This window comes from Malus domestica, chromosome 13 (assembly GCF_042453785.1).
Source record: "Malus domestica chromosome 13, GDT2T_hap1".
Lineage (NCBI taxonomy): Eukaryota > Viridiplantae > Streptophyta > Magnoliopsida > Rosales > Rosaceae > Malus > Malus domestica.
Window position 1 is genome coordinate 3,638,403 of NC_091673.1, and position 20,881 is coordinate 3,659,283.

Below are 20,881 nucleotides of genomic sequence, written 5' to 3' on the forward strand. Positions count from 1 at the left end.
GAGTAGTAAATTGAGATTTAACCTAATTAATTATATAAAGTTGGGTGCATAGTTTAATGCCTAAAATTGAGACAAATAATGCACACCAAAAATTCAGTATATTAATCGGTGGATATTTTGCAACAAATAGGGACGTCATTTGAAAGGAGTGGAACAAAGAGAGTCGCTTCGACAAGTAGCAATGAGTTGGACCGGTGTTAGTTTTCTTTATCCAATTTCAGTTGTTTCTAGGGGGATTAGAGTTACGAGACGTCGAGACCAGAAGCATAAAAACACTAACTTTCTACTTAAAGGGGAAATGAAAACACGTAATTTGAAACAAGGCCCGAATTTACATAATCCTTCCTTTTCTTGATTTCATTCTACAAATTATTTATCCGACAACTCCATCAAGGAGCGAAAGAAAACGAAATTAAAAAGAAAAAAAAATGGAAACAAAAAATACAAAGAAATACATCCAATTCTACTCTCAGCTCATCTCGCTCAGCTGATTGCCCAAGAATATTTACGGCGGCAGTTTTCCTCCTACATTCACTCGTCACTACAAACGCCTTCCAACTTCCGCGGGGGAAAATCCATATAAACCCAAATGCCAAATCTAATCTCAACAAAACCCCCAACATATCCTTCCACTCCCACCACCCCCAAACCCTACTAATCTTTATTACGCTTCGTCTTCAGTTGCCTCTTATCATATAGACCGCAGCAAGCGTTTGCTGTCTCAGTCTCAAAACTGGCACGACGTGCCAAGCCTCTGTCTCTGCCTCTGACCTAGGGTAGCAGATTTGCGTTTGGCAAATGCCGGGTACAGCATATCTTGAAACTTCTCCAGAAACAAGGTCCAGGCATCCTCGCTCATGTCAGCCAGCTTCACAAAGCACATGCTTGCAGGAAGCTGCTCGTTTGCACTCCTGTGCCCCGATGATGTATTCACCATGTATCCGTTTCCTGGTTTGGAACCCATATGCTTCAGGTGGTTCTTCTCTCCCACCAAAACTGTGTTCTTCAGTGACATAGAAAGCTTTGAAACGCTTGGGACCTTTTCCAGAGTTGGCAGAGTTGCTAATGCCCCTTGCTCTTCCACTTCACTGTCCTCTTCCTCCTCGATGCTTTCTTCAAGTTTAGAGAGAAGCGAGCGGCCATGCCCACTCCCATTTGCAAATGGAAAAGATGATGCCCTGGTCAGATAATCATCTGCTGCAGATTTCAAGGTGCAGTCTTCCTCTGCTTCCTCACAATCTATGTCAAATAGGAACTCCTGATCTCCCGAATCAGCCTTGGGGGACAGCACCTCCACCCTCTCTGCTAACATCGTCCTTGCCTCCATACAAATTACCTCCAGTTCACTAGGTTCCTCCTCGCCACTGCGAAATTCCCTAGTCATCATCTCACCTATTTCAGCAAGACAGAGACCATATGCAGCAGACTCCTTCAGGAAAATGGTGCAAAGAATCAAAACCCTGAGACAAGCCTCTCGAATCATGGGAAGCTCCCTTCGCAGCATCTCACAATCCTCAAGCGGATCAAGCTTTTCTATGTACTCAAGCTCATCATCTGAGAATGGAATAGAAGCCTGAGGCCAATGAATCCACTCAAAGTAGGGGTCCTCCAAAGTTTCTGGCAAACAAAGGCCATGGTCAATTGGAATGAGCTCCACTTGACCAAACATCCCGACACCGTCCAGTTTCCTAACTAAAAGGTTCCCTGCATGCCTGTCAGTGTTAAGAATCCTAATGTCTAATATCCCTATACGATGCACAGAAGTTACGGGGAAGCTGGATGTCCCATGATCACTGGCATCAAAATCATGTTGTATGAATTGTTGGCAAGATGCAATCTTGCTAACCAGCTTCTTCTGGGGAGTCTTGTTCCCGTTCACCCCATCGTTTATGTTAAAGATAGAGTGAGTGATCTTCACCAAGGCAGTGGGAGGCACATTGGCAAAGTGATCTTTGTCAAGCAGGAAAGCTGCGACTTCTCGGAATCCAGTCTCCCCAACTCGCACCGAGCGCTTCAAACCTGGTTGCCCAAGAGCTTTACCGACAAAACCTTTTGGGTTATTAGGCGCAAAAGGTTCTTCATCAGTTGGCTTCACTATTGAAACACACTCACCTCTGCTGTTCCTGAAATAGTATGCACCTCCAAGCCCACTATGAACAGGAATTGGATCAACCCCCATCTTGATGGCCTTCACCATATCCTTGACCACTGGTCTTGTCCTAGTAAACCGAACCGAGTTCCCTAATATCTCTATAGGACCACTCCGATCTCTCTGCTGCAGATCCTTTCCAGTAGGCGAGAGACATGGAGTTGATGAACTTCTATGCATAAGGTTCCTTGTGAGAAGAAGAGGGGAGTCATTCCTAACTGCACTCAGATCGTTCTTCAACACCACATCCCCAAATGTCAACGAGCTTCCATCAGTTGGGACATTGAGAGCAATCTGCAATCTTCTCTTCACAGTATGGACATTATCACTGCGATCCAAATCCATCCCCAAGACACATCCACTTTCAGTTTGCACAAAAACGCGCCTCCAACCAGTGTGCTGCTTCCTTTCCATTCTGTTGCTTCCATGGTACTCCCCACTGAGCGGATTGCTAAATAGTGCCACTGCCATCTGGGTCTGTACTGGGCTGTCCAGCTTCCGAGACATAAAGCAAATGGAAGTGACAGTTAGGAGGCCGGCAAGAGAGGCGGCAGTAGAAGAGATCTTCTCCCCTTCCCGAACGTTGCCAAGTTCCAAAGCAGCCAATGATGGAATGAGTAGAAAATTCGATTCCAAAACGATCATAAGAGAAGGACTTCCAAAACCCACCAAGATTCCGTGAGCAAAATCACCTAACGAACAGGAGACCGAAAAGTTAATGCTGGAGCTCAATGCTACATTGAGTGAGAAGCCACTGCCATCCTCTACCAAAAGATAAAGATTCTGCATCGAAACGTAACAGCCGGATGTTAAATTCATTATTTTTCCATAGAAAAGAGACCTTAGAACAAAGAGTGGGTCAAATACAGAAATCAGTTCACTTAATCAATTGAACTTTACACTAATTCATTGATTTAATGCTCCAAGCATCCAATAGCACCAAAAGCACAAATTTGAGATTAATGCACTTTACAGTTTCTCAAAACCCAAATATTCTTAAAACAAATCGATTAAATTCGATACGGAACACTTTTTAAATCCGAATCACTGAAACTGAAACCAAATCCTATAAAATTCCGATTCTCCGTCCCCAAATCAAAATTACAGAACCCTAGCATTGATTCGACTCGATCTACAAGGAGAATATCAACGACAACGCAAAATTAACGATAAAATGATAACATTGAATCGCAAATGACAATGAAGAACAAAATCTGGACATTATTGAGGTGGGAAACATCGCAATCAGAGGCGGCGACTCACCAGAATGCAAGATCTGGAAGAGCTATCCACCAAAACGCTCCGAAACGACGAAACGAGAACGGCCGCTAAAACAACAAGACGGAATCCTTGGCGCGCGCCTCCTTGAAATTTGACTGAGAATAACGGAGGCTTAACGGACCGCGCGAGATGCGAATGGTTTAGGGGAGGAAGGGGGAGAATCGTCCGAGTCGACTCACAAAAACCCTCGCCGGTTTTCCTGCGTCGCCGTCCTTCTTCTTCTTGCTCTCTGAGTCTGTAACTAATCTTTGCCTTCTCTCTCTCACACCAGTCTCCGCCCAGACCACGCTACGATCTTTAACTCAGCGCGTAAAGCCCGGTTAATCAAACTAACCCTGGTTAAAATCTGACCTCACCCTCTCTCTCCTCTCTCTCTTTCTCTCTTTCTCTCTCTTGCTTCTGTGTATCTGATTCGAATACTCTAGAACACGTAATTTGGGCCGCTGGATCGGTGGACTCTTGGCCATCTTGGACCGTGTGATGAAATTGGTCCACGGTGTGGTGACGTGGAGATAAGGGACTGGGTGATGACATGGCATTTCTCACCGTCGCTTTTTAATTTTTTTTTTTTTTTTACAGTTTCTATGCCGGTCTGATGGACGAATCTCTCGAGCCCACGGATGGGTCAAAAGCTGGGTTTGATGTTTGTATGACGAAATTGACCCTGGAAAATGCACGCCACCGCTGCCCCTGGAGAGTGGGAGTGGCAAATTTTACTGCTGCGGAATCTGGGTAACTTGTGGGGCCGGGTATGATAGTACATGTGTTGCTTTTCGGTGGACTGATCGTACGGTTTCAAGGGATTCAGACCATCTCCAATCGTCCAACCGAGAGCCAGGTTAAGTATAATCCTATCATAAAAAAATCATTTTCAACCGAGGGTTAAAATTTTATATGATCAAACATAATTTATTATTTTAATTGAAATACTATGATTACTTAAATTAAATTACCTCAATAATTTTATGTTATGGATTGTCAATAATTTTCATGTTGTTAAATGTTTTTAAAAAGAAAATTGTTATTCGCATTCCAAAAATCTCGTTTTGCATTCCAAATTTTCTATAATTATAAAGAAAATTACATTTATGAGGAGCGTAGAATGAAATTTTTAGAGTGCTAATAATAGTTCTCTTTAAAAATGTTGTTAAAAAAATGTTGTTTAATGTTACTTAATGTTATTTAGTGTTGTTTAATATTGTTTAATGTTACTTAATGTAAAATAAAAAATAAAAAATCAAATATGATGTCATCATAACGTCACATGTGCCCCCGCCCCAAGCCGGTTGGCTCATTTGGGAATCCCGGTTGGCCCTTTGGCCCTTTTTTGTCCAGTGGAGCCCACAAGCCCTTTGACCTAGCCCTTGGTTGGAGACGATTTTCGGCCTATTTTCGAGCCTTTGGACTCTTCGGTTGGAGATGGTCTCAGAGAATTTATTGGATTTCTTCTTTTCATTGGAAAGAGAATTTGTGGATTTCTTTTACATTTTGTTAATTTTTATTCGTTGATCTCTTTTAATTCATTTGAATTGACGGTTGAAAATTGAAAGAGGTGTGAAAAGTAAAAATGAGTCTGTGGATCGCACTACTGTCTCATTTTCGGATCAATAGTGTATTTACAGATGGGTAATGCAGTAAAATAATTTTTTAGAACAAAATTGTAAACATGTTACTTGTTATCAATAGGGAAGAAGTGAGTTTTTAAACACTTAATTTGAATCTCAATAACCACATCATATGGTTTATTGTGGTTTGATAGATGATCTCCATAAAATTACCCAATAAAATTACTCTATAAATCGAGTATGAAGCAAATTTCAGAAGGAAGTAATTAGGTTTTTTTTTTTTTTGCTAAGATTGGTATAAATCGAAAGAAATGAAGAAATAAAATACCATACAAACCCTAAAAATAATAATTGAATCCAATCTAGATATTTTTAAGCCCGTTGTGCCGATGTATGCTTCGAGCAACTTTAGTTTTTGGAGCGGGAAACATTGATCAAACAAACCTGATTAAGTTCAAATAAATTTTATCTTTTGAATATTACGGATAACATATTTTCGTTTTGAAGTGCTAAATGTGTTCTCATGCTTGTCACACTCAAAGATTCGCCAATATGGTGGCTAGTAGATTGCCCAAGTTGGCCTTGTTTTTTGTTGGATAGTGTTACCCGATCGGAGGCCGAAATTTGACAGTTGTGTGCGAGAAGTAAAAATGAATGCGTATAGCACTACCCTTTTTGTTTGAAGATCCTTCAAATTTAATCGAATTTGCCCCATTTGAACTTTGTACTTTTTCTTAAGACGCTAATAAAATAGCTATCGTTTCACCAAAAAAATAAAAAAAAAGATCAATGGGAAGATAAAGTCGAACACTATTCCATTTTAATACATTCTTCCATAATCCTTGTCAATTACTACTTAATAAAAATTGACCGATAATTATGATTCCTTTATGGAGAATCAAACTTTGCATGCAAATGAGCAGATTTCAGTTTCAAGCTGTGGAAAGGTCCCCTCATTTTGGTTAACCTCTCAACTTCTCAAGCAAAAATTTCCATGACATGCAATGCAATTGATCTTTCAATTCCAAGTTGCATATCAACTGCCTTGAACATGCAAGAATCTGTAAGACAGAATGTGTGTTCGAAGTCTATGAAGTATCTATTTGGGACCAGTTTCCGAAAGATGTATGGAACTTGTGTGTGTTGATTTGTACGCTTATGCGTCCAGTTATACACGTTCCAACCTGGTTTCGTATGAAAATTCTTCATTGAGATATATGACCTCAAAGTTAACAAGCATGCAAATATATTTTAGAATTTATTTACAACGAATGAATTAGTATGAAATAAGTATGAGCATTGTTTTCATTGATATATCGAGCAACTAACGGAAAATTGTTTAGTTCGTGATGATTCATTCACATATTTGATGTAGAACAAATAGCCGAGTAGATTGAAGAGGAAATAAACCGTTGGAAGACAAAAAGACACGACGAGAATTTACAAATTTGGTGTCCGAGCTCTGATTTGGGCCTATCATACTTCTTCAGAAAGAGAAAGATGTCACGGTTCAAACTCACTAATTTGTTGTGACATAAGATAGATTTTAGCAATCCGAAACCGTTTAGGCTTCCAAACTACGTGTTAATTTCTATAATAAAAATTAGACCTTCCGTTATTCGCTTTGAGTTATTCTCAGGGAGTTGTACTCCGTTTATTTAAAGCCATTAACTGCTTCGTTGTAATCATCTTTCATCAATTAATCAAATAAAAAAATTTGGGATTTCTTTAAAAATACTTGTAAATTCCAGACTTTAGGTTATTCAATGATTTATCTTTCAACTTCGTACTACGTCGATCTTATCTATTCATAATTTCTTCAATTCGAATTAAATGAACATGTCATCACTTTATTTAGTTTACATCATCTTCAGAATGGGATAGAATCCACGATTTCATCATCTTGTTAACTGGATAACGACAAAGATTTTAATATAAAAAAATTTCTAAATTACGTTTTCGGTTTTGGAGGAGAGCAAGGACGGCGATATTAGAGCAACATTAAACTATAAATTTAAATAAAGTAAATACGACACTTCACACATAGCAATTTTTTTAAATTTTTTTAATTTTTTTGAACAAACGATATTTTTTATACTAAAAGGAAAGATGGTGGATTTAACCTCATAATGTGCTAATAATAATGTGATTCAAATTCGTCATTGAAAAAAATCAAACCTAAAACCTCTTATTTATAAATAAAAATAAATATTGTTGTAAATGATGGGTATGTTTGCCCACATGTGTATAGTAATGTGTATAGTAAAGTATCACATGTGTACTATATACTCATAAGCTAAATAGTAATGTTTTGTAATTTTCCATTGAAGTAGCTCTATAAATAGAGCAATTCAATTGTGCAAAGATTAGTGAATGAGAAGAAGAAAGAAAAGAGAAATATATCTAATAGCAATAATATACATTACTTCCTCTGCAACAGCTTGTGTCGGTATATTACTCTGCAACTGCTTCGTTCCTTCACCGAGTAAAGGTTATCTCTCTATAAATTTTGCCTATTTATAACACGTTATCAGCACGACTCTCTAATCTTTTTCTCATTTCCTTTCACCGAAAAAAAAAAAAAAAAAATGTTTCCTCTAAGGTTTTTTCTGTTCTTCTTCTTCCTCTCCCTCAATTGCTGGGTATACCCTCGCGAAGAACTGTTTGCACCATGTTTACTTCTAGTTCTCCAACTAACTGTCACTTATATCTTTGATTTCTTGTTTGGTGTAGATATTGACTACTAACCCACTGATTATTTATGCAATCCAAGATTGTGCGGTTCTATCGCCTATCTTGGACTGCAGATCTAATTTTACTGCAAATTTTAAGTGGAGCGGTATAATCGCCCGCTCTATCCTGCATATTTAAATTTTCCCGTTATTTAATTTTATCGCAATTTTAGGTGGTGTGAAATAATCACCCACCCTGCTTTACATCTTTAATTTTATCGCAATTTTAGGTGGTGTGAAATAATCACCCACTCTGCTTTACATATTTAATTTTATCGCAATTTTAGGTGGTGTGAAATAATCACCCATCCTGCTTTGCATATTTAATTTTATTGCAATTTTAGGTGGTGCGGTATAATCGTCCACCCTGCTTTGCATATTTAATTTTATTGCAATTTTAGGTGGTGCGGTATAATCTTCCACCCTGCTTTGCATATTTAATTTTATTGCAATTTTAGGTGGTGCGGTATAATCGTCCACCCTGCTTTGCATATTTAAATTTTATCGCAATTTTAGGTGGTGCGGTATAATCGTCCACCTTGCTCTACATATTTAAATTTTCCTGCTGTTTAAAGTAGTGCGGGATAATCACCCATCCTATACTTATTTCGATGAGAATGGTGCGGTACAATTGCCCTTCTCATTAATTGTGTAAATCTCGAGCCTGAAGTTTCGAGTACTTATCATTTTGGCCTGAAGATCAAAAAAAAAAATTTTGTAAGAACCAGAAGTTCTAACAATATATTTCTCCAGTACACATATTACTGCAAGTTCTTACACACCTCATTTTTCTTTCAGAAAAGAAAATGGCAAACTTGGCAAAGCTTGATTTTGCTGCCCTGGACATTACTGGAAAGAATTACCTTACATGGGTACTGGATACCAAGATCCATCTGGAAGCAGCAAATCTTGGAGATACCATCAAGGAAGAAAGCAGTTCATCCTCTCAAGATCGAGCAAAGGCCATGATTTTTATTCGTCGCCATCTTGATGAGGCACTAAAGAGCGAGTACTTAACGGTTGAAGATCCGTTAGCCCTTTGGAATGCCTTAAGAAGCAGATACAATCACCAGACAACGGTGATTCTTCCAAAAGCTCGCTATGACTGGACTCACCTAAGGATCCAGGATTTCAAATCAGTGGCTGAGTACAATTCGGCGTTGTTCAGAATTACCTCTCAGATGAAACTCTGTGGGGATACTATCACTGAGGAGATGTTATTGGAAAAGACTTTCAGCACATTCCACGCCTCTAACATGGTACTGCAACAACAGTATAGAGCGCGAGGCTTCACTGAATACAACCAGCTGATATCTGTGCTCTTGGTGGCTGAACAGAACAATGAGCTTCTCATGAAAAACCATAATTCCCGACCTACTGGATCAGCACCGTTCCCAGAAGTGAATGTTGCGTCCCTTGAAAGAAATACCATATCCTCCCGTGGCAATAATTACAAACGAGGACGTGGTCACAAGCAAGGTCGGTGGAAAGGAAAAAGCAAGAACCATGGTGTCCAGTTTCACAACCAGGTTCCAAGGTATAATCCAGGCCCGAGCTTTAAAAATACCAATCGCCAGAAAGGAAAAGCTCATGTGAACACTCCTAGAAATCATGAAGGAGGTTGCCATAGGTGTGGTGGCAACGGACATTGGGCGCGTACTTGTCGCACCCCAAAGCATCTGGTGGAACTATATCAAGCCTCCTTCAAGGAGAAGGGTGTCGAGATCAATTTCCTTGACCAGGCTAAACCAATGGAAACCCCTGATCCAGTGACCTATTTATCAGGACAGTTAAACACAACCCACCTGGATGCTACAGACTTTATTAATGAAAGAGGGAATGAAGTTTATGGGTCCGATTGAATTATTTATGTTTAATGTACTCATGTTATTTGTACCTGTGGTTTAATGCTCGCATTTTCAATTCAATAAAAGTAGTATTCCAGTATGAATAAATTTCTTTTTCTTTACTCAGAGATCATGGATAAAAATTATGGTTATTCTCAAAACAAGATCAATGGCGGAGACTTTTGTCTTGCAGATAGCGCAACCACGCATTCAATACTTCGAGACCGAAAGTATTTCTCGAATTTGGTACTTGCAAAAGTAAAGGTAACAACAATATCAGGACCATCAGATGTAATTGAAGGCTCAGGAAAAGCCCAGATTATGTTACCAAATGGAACAATATTGTCTATAAAGAATGCATTATATGCTACTCGGTCCATTCGAAATTTGTTGAGTTTTAAAGACATACGTTTAAATGGATACCACCTTGAAACGAAAAGTGTAGAAAATGTGGAATATTTATGCATTACCTCCAACGATACCCAGAAGCGTATATTGGAGAAGTTGCATGGTTTATCGAGTGGATTGTATTGTACATACATAAAGACAGTTGAGGCATATACTGTCATGAACCAGAAGTTCATTGATTCAAAGGTTTACATGCTTTGGCATGACCGTCTAGGTCATCCAGGATCCACCATGATGCGTAGAATCATTACCAACTCTAATGGACATCCATTACTGAGCAGACACATTAATGTCCCGAATGATAATCCTTGCAAGGCTTGTTCCCAAGGGAAGTTGGTAATTAGACCATCACAACTAAAGGTTGATGATGAATCCCCATCATTTTTGCAAAGAATTCAAGGGGATATTTGTGGACCTATTCAACCACCTTGTGGACCATTTCGATATTTTATGGTTTTGGTTGATGCATCTACCCGATGGTCACATGTTTGCCTATTGTCTACTCGAAATGTAGCTTTTGCGAGACTTCTTGCTCAGATAATTAAGTTGCGAGCACAGTTCCCAGATCATCCCATTAAGTCCATTCGACTTGATAACGCTGGTGAATTTACGTCTCAAACCTTTGATGATTACTGTATGGCACTGGGCATTAATGTTGAACACCCTGTTCCTCATGTCCATACTCAAAATGGTTTAGCAGAGGCATTTATCAAGCGGCTTCAATTAATAGCCCGCACTCTGCTCATGAAAACGAAATTGCCAGTTTCTACATGGGGACATGCCATATTACATGCTGCATCATTGGTTAGATTGAGACCCATAGCCAACCACCAATACTCATCAATACAACTCGTGTTTGGACATCAGCCAAATATTTCACATTTACGAGTTTTTGGTTGTGCTGCTTATGTGCCTATTGCACCACCACAACGAACTAAAATGGGACCTCAGCGCAGATTGGGAATTTATGTGGGTTTTGATTCACCATCTATCATTAGATATTTGGAACCTTTGACTGGTGATGTGTTTACAGCTCGTTTTGCTGATTGTCATTTTGATGAGACAATTTTCCCGTCGTTAGGGGGAGAAAAGACCGTTCCAGAAGAACGACAAGAGCTAACATGGGTTGTTCCCACCTTATCTCATTTTGATCCAAGAAGCACTCAATGTGAAAACGAAGTGAAAAGAATCGTTCATCTTCAAGGTATTGCTAATCAAATGCCAGATGCATTTAATGATGCTTCGAAAGTGACACAGTCATATATACCGGCTGCAAACGCACCTGCAAGAATTGATGTCCCTGTTGGACAAAATAAAGTGGCAGCGAATGATTCATCCAGTGCACGCCTGAAGCGTGGTAGACCCCCAGGTTCAAAAGATTCAGCTCCTCGAAAGAGAAAGATGAGGGCCCAATTGAACCCAAATGATATCATTCAAGAAAAGGAATTGAATGATAAATCCACAATTCGTGACTCTGTACTTCCAGAAAAAGAAAATGTCCTTGATGAGACACATGTCCCTGAAGAGACAGAAGTACATGAAAGCAAAGAAATATCCATAAATTATGCATGTACTAATGAATTGTGGGATCGAAATGAAATAATCATCGATGACATGTTTGCATTTGCAATAGCCACTGAAATCATATTAAGTGATGATATTGAGCCCCGCTCTGTTGATGAATGCAAACAGAGACAAGATTGGCCTAAGTGGAAAGATGCAATCCAGGCAGAATTAAAATCCTTGGAAAGACGAAGTGTTTTTGGACCAGTAGTCCAAACCCTGCCTGGTGTGAACCCCGTAGGTTATAAATGGGTATTCACAAGGAAACGCAACGAGAAAAACGAGATTGCAAGATATAAAGCACGACTCGTTGCACAAGGTTTTTCACAAAGACCTGGAGTTGATTATGAAGAGACATACTCTCCTGTAATGGATGCAATTACGTTTCGTTACTTAATAAGTTTGGTGATTTCAGAAAAACTTGACATGCGACTTATGGATGTCATCACCGCGTATCTATATGGAGAATTAGATACTGACATATATATGAAAGTCCCAGAAGGACTTAAGTTGCCTGAAGCAACTAACAAACCACGGGGTATGTTCTCAATCAAATTAAGGCGATCACTATATGGGCTGAAACAATCTGGGCGAATGTGGTATAATCGTCTCAGTGAGTATTTGATTAAAGAAGGATATGCCAACAATGTCATCTGCCCTTGTGTGTTCATTAAGAAATCAAATACTGGATTTGCTATAGTGGCAGTGTATGTCGATGATATGAACCTAGTTGGAACCCCCGAAGAGCTCAACAAAACTGCTGAATATCTGAAAAACGAATTTGAAATGAAAGACCTTGGGAAAACCAAATATTGTCTAGGCCTGCAGATCGAGCATTGTGTTAGTGGAATTTTGGTCCATCAATCAGCTTACATTGAAAAAATACTGAAGCGATTTGGCATGGACAAGGCTTATCCACTTAGCACCCCAATGGTCGTTCGTTCTTTGGACATTAAGAAAGATCCATTTCGTCCAAAAGAAGATGATGAACTGGTCCTTGGTCCAGAAGTACCATATTTGAGCGCAATAGGTGCTTTATTGTATTTAGCACAATGTACTAGACCAGATATAGCTTTTTCAGTTAACTTGTTAGCCAGGTACAGCTCTGCTCCAACAATTCGTCATTGGAAGGGAGTCAAAGATGTTCTACGATACCTTCGTGGGACAACAGATATGGGTCTCTTCTACTCAGACAAGCCCACAAATGAACAAATCCTTGTTGGATACGCAGATGCTGGTTTTCTCTCCGATCCGCATAAAGCCCGCTCACAAAATGGATATGTGTTCACTAATGGAGATACTGCAATTTCATGGCGATCAACAAAGCAAACGCTAGTTGCAACATCTTCCAATCATTCGGAAATAATTGCTTTACATGAAGCAAGTCGTGAATGTTCTTGGTTAAGATCAATGATCCATCACATCCGGAATTCATGTGGTCTACCTTCAAAGACAGACACTCCAACTGTCATCCATGAAGATAATGCAGCCTGTGTCGCCCAAATGAAGGAAGGATTTATCAAAGGTGATAAGACTAAACACATATCTCCAAGATTTTTCAGCGCACATGAGCTTCAGAAGGCTAAAGTTCTTGAAGTCAGACAAATCCGTTCCAATGAAAATTTAGCAGACTTGTTCACCAAATCTCTACCAAAGTGCACATTTCAGAAGTTGGTACAGGGAATCGGATTACGTCGGCTTACAGATTTGAAAAATGCGGAATCAGGGGGAGATACAATTCAGGGGGAGCATCCATGATACATGCATGTTGTACTCTTTTTCCTTCGCTTAGGATTTTTCCCACTGGGTTTTTCCTATCAAGGTTTTAACGAGGCAACCTAAGCATGCTCAACACCATCCGGGTAAAGTTGTACTCTTTTTCCTTCGCTATGGTTTTTTCCCACAGGGTTTTTCCAAGCAAGGTTTTAATGAGGCAACTGATGTTGATATGTGGGCATCCAAGGGGGAGTGTTGTAAATGATGGGTATGTTTGCCCACATGTGTATAGTAATGTGTATAGTAAAGTATCACATGTGTACTATATACTCATAAGCTAAATAGTAATGTTTTGTAATTTTCCATTGAAGTAGCTCTATAAATAGAGCAATTCAATTGTGCAAAGATTAGTGAATGAGAAGAAGAAAGAAAAGAGAAATATATCTAATAGCAATAATATACATTACTTCCTCTGCAACAGCTTGTGTCGGTATATTACTCTGCAACTGCTTCGTTCCTTCACCGAGTAAAGGTTATCTCTCTATAAATTTTGCCTATTTATAACAAATATCACTTAATCGTAATACTAAGTTATCACTCATAGGAATTAGCCGTATGACTCGATTACAATATTAATTAATTAATTGAAAAGTTTAAGAAAGGTAGGGCCGGCACATGGGGCTCCGCTACAAAATTCCTCTCCTTCTCAATCAATCCAAATCCCCAAAGACTGCAGTCGACACACGTGATGGTGACAACGAAACTAATAATTACTTTAAAATCCGACTTGTCGATATTATCCTTGCCACCTGCATGTTTTTTAGTACAATTTTCATCTAATTTTTTATTTTTTGTTTCTATTTTTTATTACAAGTGGTGATATTATACGGCATCGTGCTCTCTACTACCGTTTTAAGGGTGTTTTCTACTACGATTTTGTTGTATTGAACAATTCTACCCAATCACTAAAATGTTTTTGTAAGTATTCTCGATACTTAAAAAGGGATGTATTCTTAATTTAATTGGATGCATATTAATTTTAAGTATTAGCGGTTTAGAATCGACACAAGTTCATGTCTAATAGATTGCTTAACACATCAAGTATTAGTAATGCATGTTTAAGTGACTGTATTCTATTGATGAATTATGAAATCTGATTACTTCAAGAATTGCTTATTAATTTGGTTTTATGCAATTGAATTTGCTGAGTTTATATATTCGATGAAGATGCTAAATTTTATAGATAGAAGAGATTCGATATGATGTGATTTTTTTTCTTCTATCAATCAGTATTTTGTTTATGTGAAATGGACATTGTGCTACAAACCTTTCGTGGGGTTGAAGAAAATTATATCCATTATTTAATTTTGGATTTGGAAGCTATGAATGCTAAAAAGTTAAATAATAATATCTTGCCATACTTCTGATTCGTAGAACATTTTCGTCCACATTCGTTGGGCCATATTTTATCTATCCATTGCTAATCAGATAGCGGACAAACTAATGAAAGTGGATGCCCATAAACAAGCCATATCGCAGAGCCACACCGGTTTGCCCACCGACCGGATACATTGGATTTGCGTATCCCTACCCTAAACAACCCAAAAGGATCATCTTTGATTTCGTGTCTGTTCATCATATATCGTGCAGTCAGTTTTTGTCAGATATTATTTGTGTTTAATTTTAAATAAAAATATTTAAAATAATTTTTTACCGTACGATATACGATGAACGGATATAATTCACAGATTCCAAGGATCCTCACAAAGATGATCCGGCGACGATCCAAATTCCTAAACAAATATAGTGGACAAAATCCCAGTCAATTGCATCCTGCCACGTAACACCCAAAGATTCTCCTGTTTCATCAAACCAGTGGCGCCGTCTGATTGGTTGGCCAGTGTCACCGTCTACGAGGGTGCACATAGGGTTTCCGGTGGGCGTTGAGCGCACATGGATTTGGAATTTTTAAGGGTCAGAGTCAGAGACGGGCAGAACAATTTGTCGAAACAACCGGGACTTTTACTGCTTGTTTTGTTGTTCAGAGCCCGTTCTTTTAGGCCGTGTTGGGTCGTCATCTTTGTTATCGTGTACTGTTCACGTGGATCAACCTCCATGCAGACGAGAGTGCCTCAACCTTTGTGTTGCATATCGAGATTTAAAAAGGAGAAAATTAATATGAGGTCTTTAATTTTAATGTTCATTAATTAATATCTTATCAATTTTAATATTTTGATCAACGTTTATAGTATTAATATATTAATGAATTACATGTAAGTTACATAATTTTTATAATAAAAATTAGTAATTGATTTAGAGTTTTAATACTCACACCCTTATTAAAATCCTAATTAATTTTTAATTCAAACATTTCCAAAATAAAAAATAAAATTTGTACCTATTAAATTTTTATAAAAAAAAATTTCAATTTTTTATTCTTATATGTACCCATTCTTAAATATATCAATTTGTTATATGAAAAATGTACCTTTTTAAAAATATAAAATGTACCCATTTTTTAAATAAAATTCATTCAATCTTTTCTCTAATCCATTTTTTAAAACTTAAATGGGTACATTCTATTTCCATGATCTGAGAATGTATACATGTCAAGTTTAATAGAAGAAATTTAATAATATTATTAAACCTAATATCTTTTTTTTTTTGGTTTTTGAAAAATGTACTATGTTTTGGTATAATAATTTTTTGGTTAGTTTTGATGAACATACCCATATATATATATATATATATATATATATATGTATGTATATATATAGATATATATATATATATATATATATACACACACAATATATTGGAGAGTATAATTTATCTTTAATATTTTTAATCCCATAAATTATGAGTTTTATTTAAAATCTCATTAATATAAATAACTACAAATTTCATTTTTAATTTAAAAATATAATAAACTACATGGAAATACATTATTAACTTCAGTCAAAAACTAAAAATCACAAAGGTTTCAGCCAAAGAACATTGGTAGTTAGGAACCGCATTCAAAGTGGCCCTTTAAAAAATGATTGAAGGGTTATGGTCATGTAATAATCAAACAATTTTAAATTCGATTTTCATGAATTACAAACTCGATCGTTTAATCGCGACCGACTCATTCAATGATATAGCATATTCTCACTATAATAGTGTTGTTCGAAGAAAAGCGTTTCGGTATAACTCTCAAAATCACTTGAATTTGTATTAAAAATTTGACGTACTTATTACAAAGTGTTTGTAAGGAGAAGCACATCGGAGAGAAACATTTCCAAACGGACGACCCTAAATTAGCATATATACAAGTACTTTCAGTGTTGTTGGGGACCTTTTCATCAACGAAAAAAAGTTATCAGGCTAAAATTGCGTTCTTATTGACCTGTTACCCAATTTTCCATTCTAAAAGGATAAAATATATACATTACAGTAGATTTAATCATGCAGAATTGACTCAAAACGAGTAAGCTAGGTTTCCACACATTTTTACTTTAGTTTACAGAAGTATGTTGACTTATGAGTTCGGTATAATTAATCTTAGTACTGGTTTGATATTGAGGTGCTTTTATAGAAAATGGAAATAAAAAAGGCTGAGCTCAAAAATGTGTTTGGTAAACACTTAAAAACAACTTATTTTCATAATTTTTTATGAAAAAAAATTGAAAATGTGAAGTAGCAAAAATGAGCTTATTTTCACAGCACAGCAGAAACAATTTTTTTTTTCAAAGCACAGTAATATCAAACCAGCCCTTAATCTCCTAAGGAATTCTGCAGGTACATGTTTGATTGCTACTGCTAGCTAAACAAATATAGTTCCCAAGATATTGATTTACAAGTATTCCCATACCTTTTTTTTTTTTTTTGAAAGCTAGGAATTCACATTCCAAGGCTAAGAAGCTAAACAGATACAAGAAAGTCAATTCCAGGGCAAACACCAAGGAAGACCAACCAAGAATAAAAGCAGTGAAAGGGGATGAGACCAACAGACACTTCAACCAAGTAAAAGTGTCACCCCAAACACCACCAAAAAACCACTAATGAGGATATGGTAGGCCATCATTACATAAGACATACACTAACGAAGATGGGGGCCTATCGACCCACACAAAATTACACATCTCCGTAAAACCAGCCTACGCGAGAGCATCCGCCGCCAAGTTGGCTGATCTTGGTACCCAAGACCATCGACAGTTCTGGAAAGACTCACTCAGCCTAAGAGCCCTTGCCAAGAAAGGGTAAGCCTCCCAACTGCCATTATCAAGAGAACCACGAAGACAAGAAATCGCTTCAAGAGAATCTGATTCGATCATGGCAGAGCTCACAATCTTGGTGGCCAAACAAACGTCACAATCTAATCTACCGTCGTTAGTTGGAACATCCACTCGGAACCAATTTAGTCAAGCTTATACCGAATTAAAACTTAACAAACAAAGGTGATTGCTATGATTCTCAACAAACAAAGGTGGTAAGGAAGCAAATCTAATAAAGCTTTTAAAATGACTGAATCCGTTTTAAAAAAAAATGTTTTTGGGTTCCAAAAGCACTTAAATACTTCTCACAAGAAGCTCTTATAGATTGGTTCCAAAAACATTTTCACAAAAACGTTTTCAGCCATTTTTAAAATAGTTTCAAATGAGCCTTAAGTCTATAAGGACAAGGTAACCTAGATTTATTTTCTTTCAAAGGCTAACTTATGACATAAATTGGATTTACATATAACTACTCTAAATTATGGCTCGTTTGGAAGTACTTTTAAATGACTAAAAACGTTTTTGGGGAAATTGATTTTGGATTCCAAAAGCATTTTAAATGTTTTTTGGAAGAAGCACTAGATATATGCTTCTTACTGGAAGCATTTAAAGTGTTTTTCTAGTGTCCATTTGATTACTAAGGATTAATTTCAAAAATATTTTTACCAAAACCACTTTCAGTAATTTTAAAAGTACTTCTAAACGAATCGTTAAGGGCTGATTAGAAAGAAGTAGGCCATACACAAGGTGTTAGTGGCTAACACATGTACCAAAGTCTAAAGCCCACCTAGTAAGTTATGGGCTGATTAGTGATGATTATGCGTAACTCGGTGGGCTCGGTTTAGGCTTACTAACTTGTGTGTGATCAAGGCTTTGTTCAGGTCATGTAGCAATATGTAGGCAAACACAAGCTCAGTCAGCCTAAGTTGAGCACATTTTAAGAAGGAAAATGATACAAACACATTTTTCAGCTTTTCGTCGGATGCACATTGGGATCAAGATAGTCTTATGATCATATGAAGTTCGAAAAATATACATGTGAATGTTTTAAATTCTTAGAATATTTGGTACGAGTCTATTTTGTACCTACCAAGTGTTTGATGTAATACTTGCTAGACATATCTCGACAGACTGCATCGATAATACTCGATAAATTATCTCAATATCACTAATCAGATTGCTTCAGCATATGTCGATATCTGTTGACATTGCGCAATATGGTTTGGTTGACGACAATAAGCCCACCAAGTGTTCAACGAAATGCCTTAGTGAATGAACTGAAATTTATTTTTTTTGCGCTTGGCGTTGTTTCTATTTAAAAAATTTGGATCTTTAACACTAGGATCTCCAAGATTCAAATCTTGAATCAGCCACTACTTCTCACACCTTGTTGTTTAATGTTTTCTGTTACTTTCTTTGATTTATTCAATTCAACAATCACAATAAAAAAAGTGTGAGAAGTTAAAAAAAGTTTGTGAAAATCACCTCCTTTTCAAAGAAATATTTTCCCAAGCAACACATCTATGAGGTTTTTTTTTTTTGTCAAACAATATATTTTGTTAAATTAGTCACTAACATAGTTTGAACTCACGCCGTCATGTAAAGGCTTAACACATTTTCAGCACTACACTGTGGGTTTGAGAAAGATTATAATCTTAGCTTTGGTCGTACATCCATCGTGACCATTAATCCATCAACCCTCATAGCCTGCCAAGTAGGAAAAAGAAAAGAGAAAATAATAAATAAATAAATCAATCAAATAGAAAATTAATGAAAGGGGTATCAAATATTTACATTTTAATAAAAAAACCACCTAGTAACTTTATTGTAAGATCCCACATCGTCCAGGGGTGAGGATCCTGTAAGCCTTATATGTATATTCTCATCTCTACCCAGCACGAGGCCTTTTGGGAGCTCACCGGCTTCGGGTTCCATAGAAACACCAAAGTTAAGTGAGTTCGCGCAATAGCAATCCTATGATGGGTGACCCACTGGGAAGTTACTGTGTGAGTTCCAAGAAACAAAAATGTGAGGGCGTGGTCGGGGCCTAAAGCGGACAATATCGTGCTACAGCAAAGTCGAGCCCGGGATGTAACAATTTGGTATCAGAGCCAATCTCTGATCGGATGTGTACCGATGAGGACGTCGGGTCCCTAAGGGGGGTGAATTGTAAGATCCCACATCGTTAAGCAGTGAGGATCTTGTAAACCTTATATGTATATTCCTATCTCTATTTAGCACGAAGCATTTTAGGAGCTCATCGGCTTCGGGTTTCTTCGAAACTCCGAAGTTAAGCATGTTCACGCGAGAGCAATCCCATGATAGGTGACCTACTGAGAAGTTCTCGTGTGAGTTCCCAGAAACAAAACCGTGAAGGCGTGGTCGGGGTTTAAAACGGACAATATCGTGTTACGGCGGAGTCAAGTCCGAGATATGGTGGGGTTTGGGCGGGGATGTGACATTTATTTAATAATAAGAACAAAAGAATAATTAAAAAAAGAAAAAAAAAAAAACCAACTTGCGCTGGGGTGCGTACCTCTTCCACACTCCACTTTTTTTCTCCCATTATCAGCTACCTATTGTCAGCTACATTAATAGATTTTTTTTTGGGCATAGAATAAGAAAAATAATTTAAATTGAATTACATTCTCCAGTTTTATTTTTTTGGTGTTGTTTCCCAAAAGTAGTTATGATGATGATAAACTTTTCAATGTACCCGGAACACAGGGTGGTACACTAGATACAAGTTGTGAGATTTTTTGTGTTAAAAAATTAATAACATAAAAAATAAAATTTTCAACCACTTACATAATAACACGTGGTATACCATTTGTATTATTGGTGCAAAGAAAAATTTTCCTAGGATGACACCCAAACTCAAGAAATTGGATGGAGAGCTACATTTGTTATTGTAGGTATGTAAAAAATATAACGAAATTTTAATTTGGTAATTGAAAACAGCTTTTTAAATATAATTATTGAGAACATAATATTCTCAAGGTTTTGATCTAAATAGTCACTTTTGGGTTCATCATTTTTGGCACAATGGGTACTTTTACATGACAAAAAATGGTCTAAGTTTCAAACCTTATGAATCTGAACCAAGAATTAAACACTATTTATAAAACTTCATCAATAAGTAGACACTATTCATGAAACTAAACCAATAAGTACACACTATTTATAAAATGAGACCAATAAGTAGACACTAGTTATGAAACGAAAACAAGAATTAGACATTATTTATAAAACTAAACCAATATGTGAAAACTATTTTTGAAACTGGACTATATACTATTTATGAAACTGGAGTAAGAATTAGACAATATTTATGAAACATGACCAATAATTAGGTACTATTTAT

At 37.2% G+C, this 20,881-nt stretch overlaps 2 protein-coding genes across 2 annotated transcripts; one reads left to right on the forward strand and one right to left on the reverse strand.

Moving 5' to 3' along the window:
- Nucleotides 1-312: 312 nt before the first annotated feature.
- LOC103430656 (phosphatidylinositol 4-kinase gamma 5-like) lies at nucleotides 313-3,730 on the reverse strand. Its single transcript, XM_008368807.4, has 2 exons — nucleotides 3,413-3,730; nucleotides 313-2,932 (listed from the first exon to the last, which is right to left on the reverse strand). The coding sequence occupies exon 2, from the start codon at nucleotides 2,792-2,794 to the stop codon at nucleotides 728-730; it is 2,067 nt and encodes a 688-aa protein (XP_008367029.2). The 5' UTR covers nucleotides 2,795-2,932; nucleotides 3,413-3,730; the 3' UTR covers nucleotides 313-727.
- Nucleotides 3,731-7,227: 3,497 nt separating this feature from the next.
- On the forward strand, nucleotides 7,228-9,682 carry LOC139190733 (uncharacterized). The gene is made up of 2 exons (XM_070811189.1): nucleotides 7,228-7,486; nucleotides 8,526-9,682. The coding sequence occupies exons 1-2, from the start codon at nucleotides 7,369-7,371 to the stop codon at nucleotides 9,587-9,589; spliced, it is 1,182 nt and encodes a 393-aa protein (XP_070667290.1). The 5' UTR covers nucleotides 7,228-7,368; the 3' UTR covers nucleotides 9,590-9,682.
- Nucleotides 9,683-20,881: the final 11,199 nt, after the last annotated feature.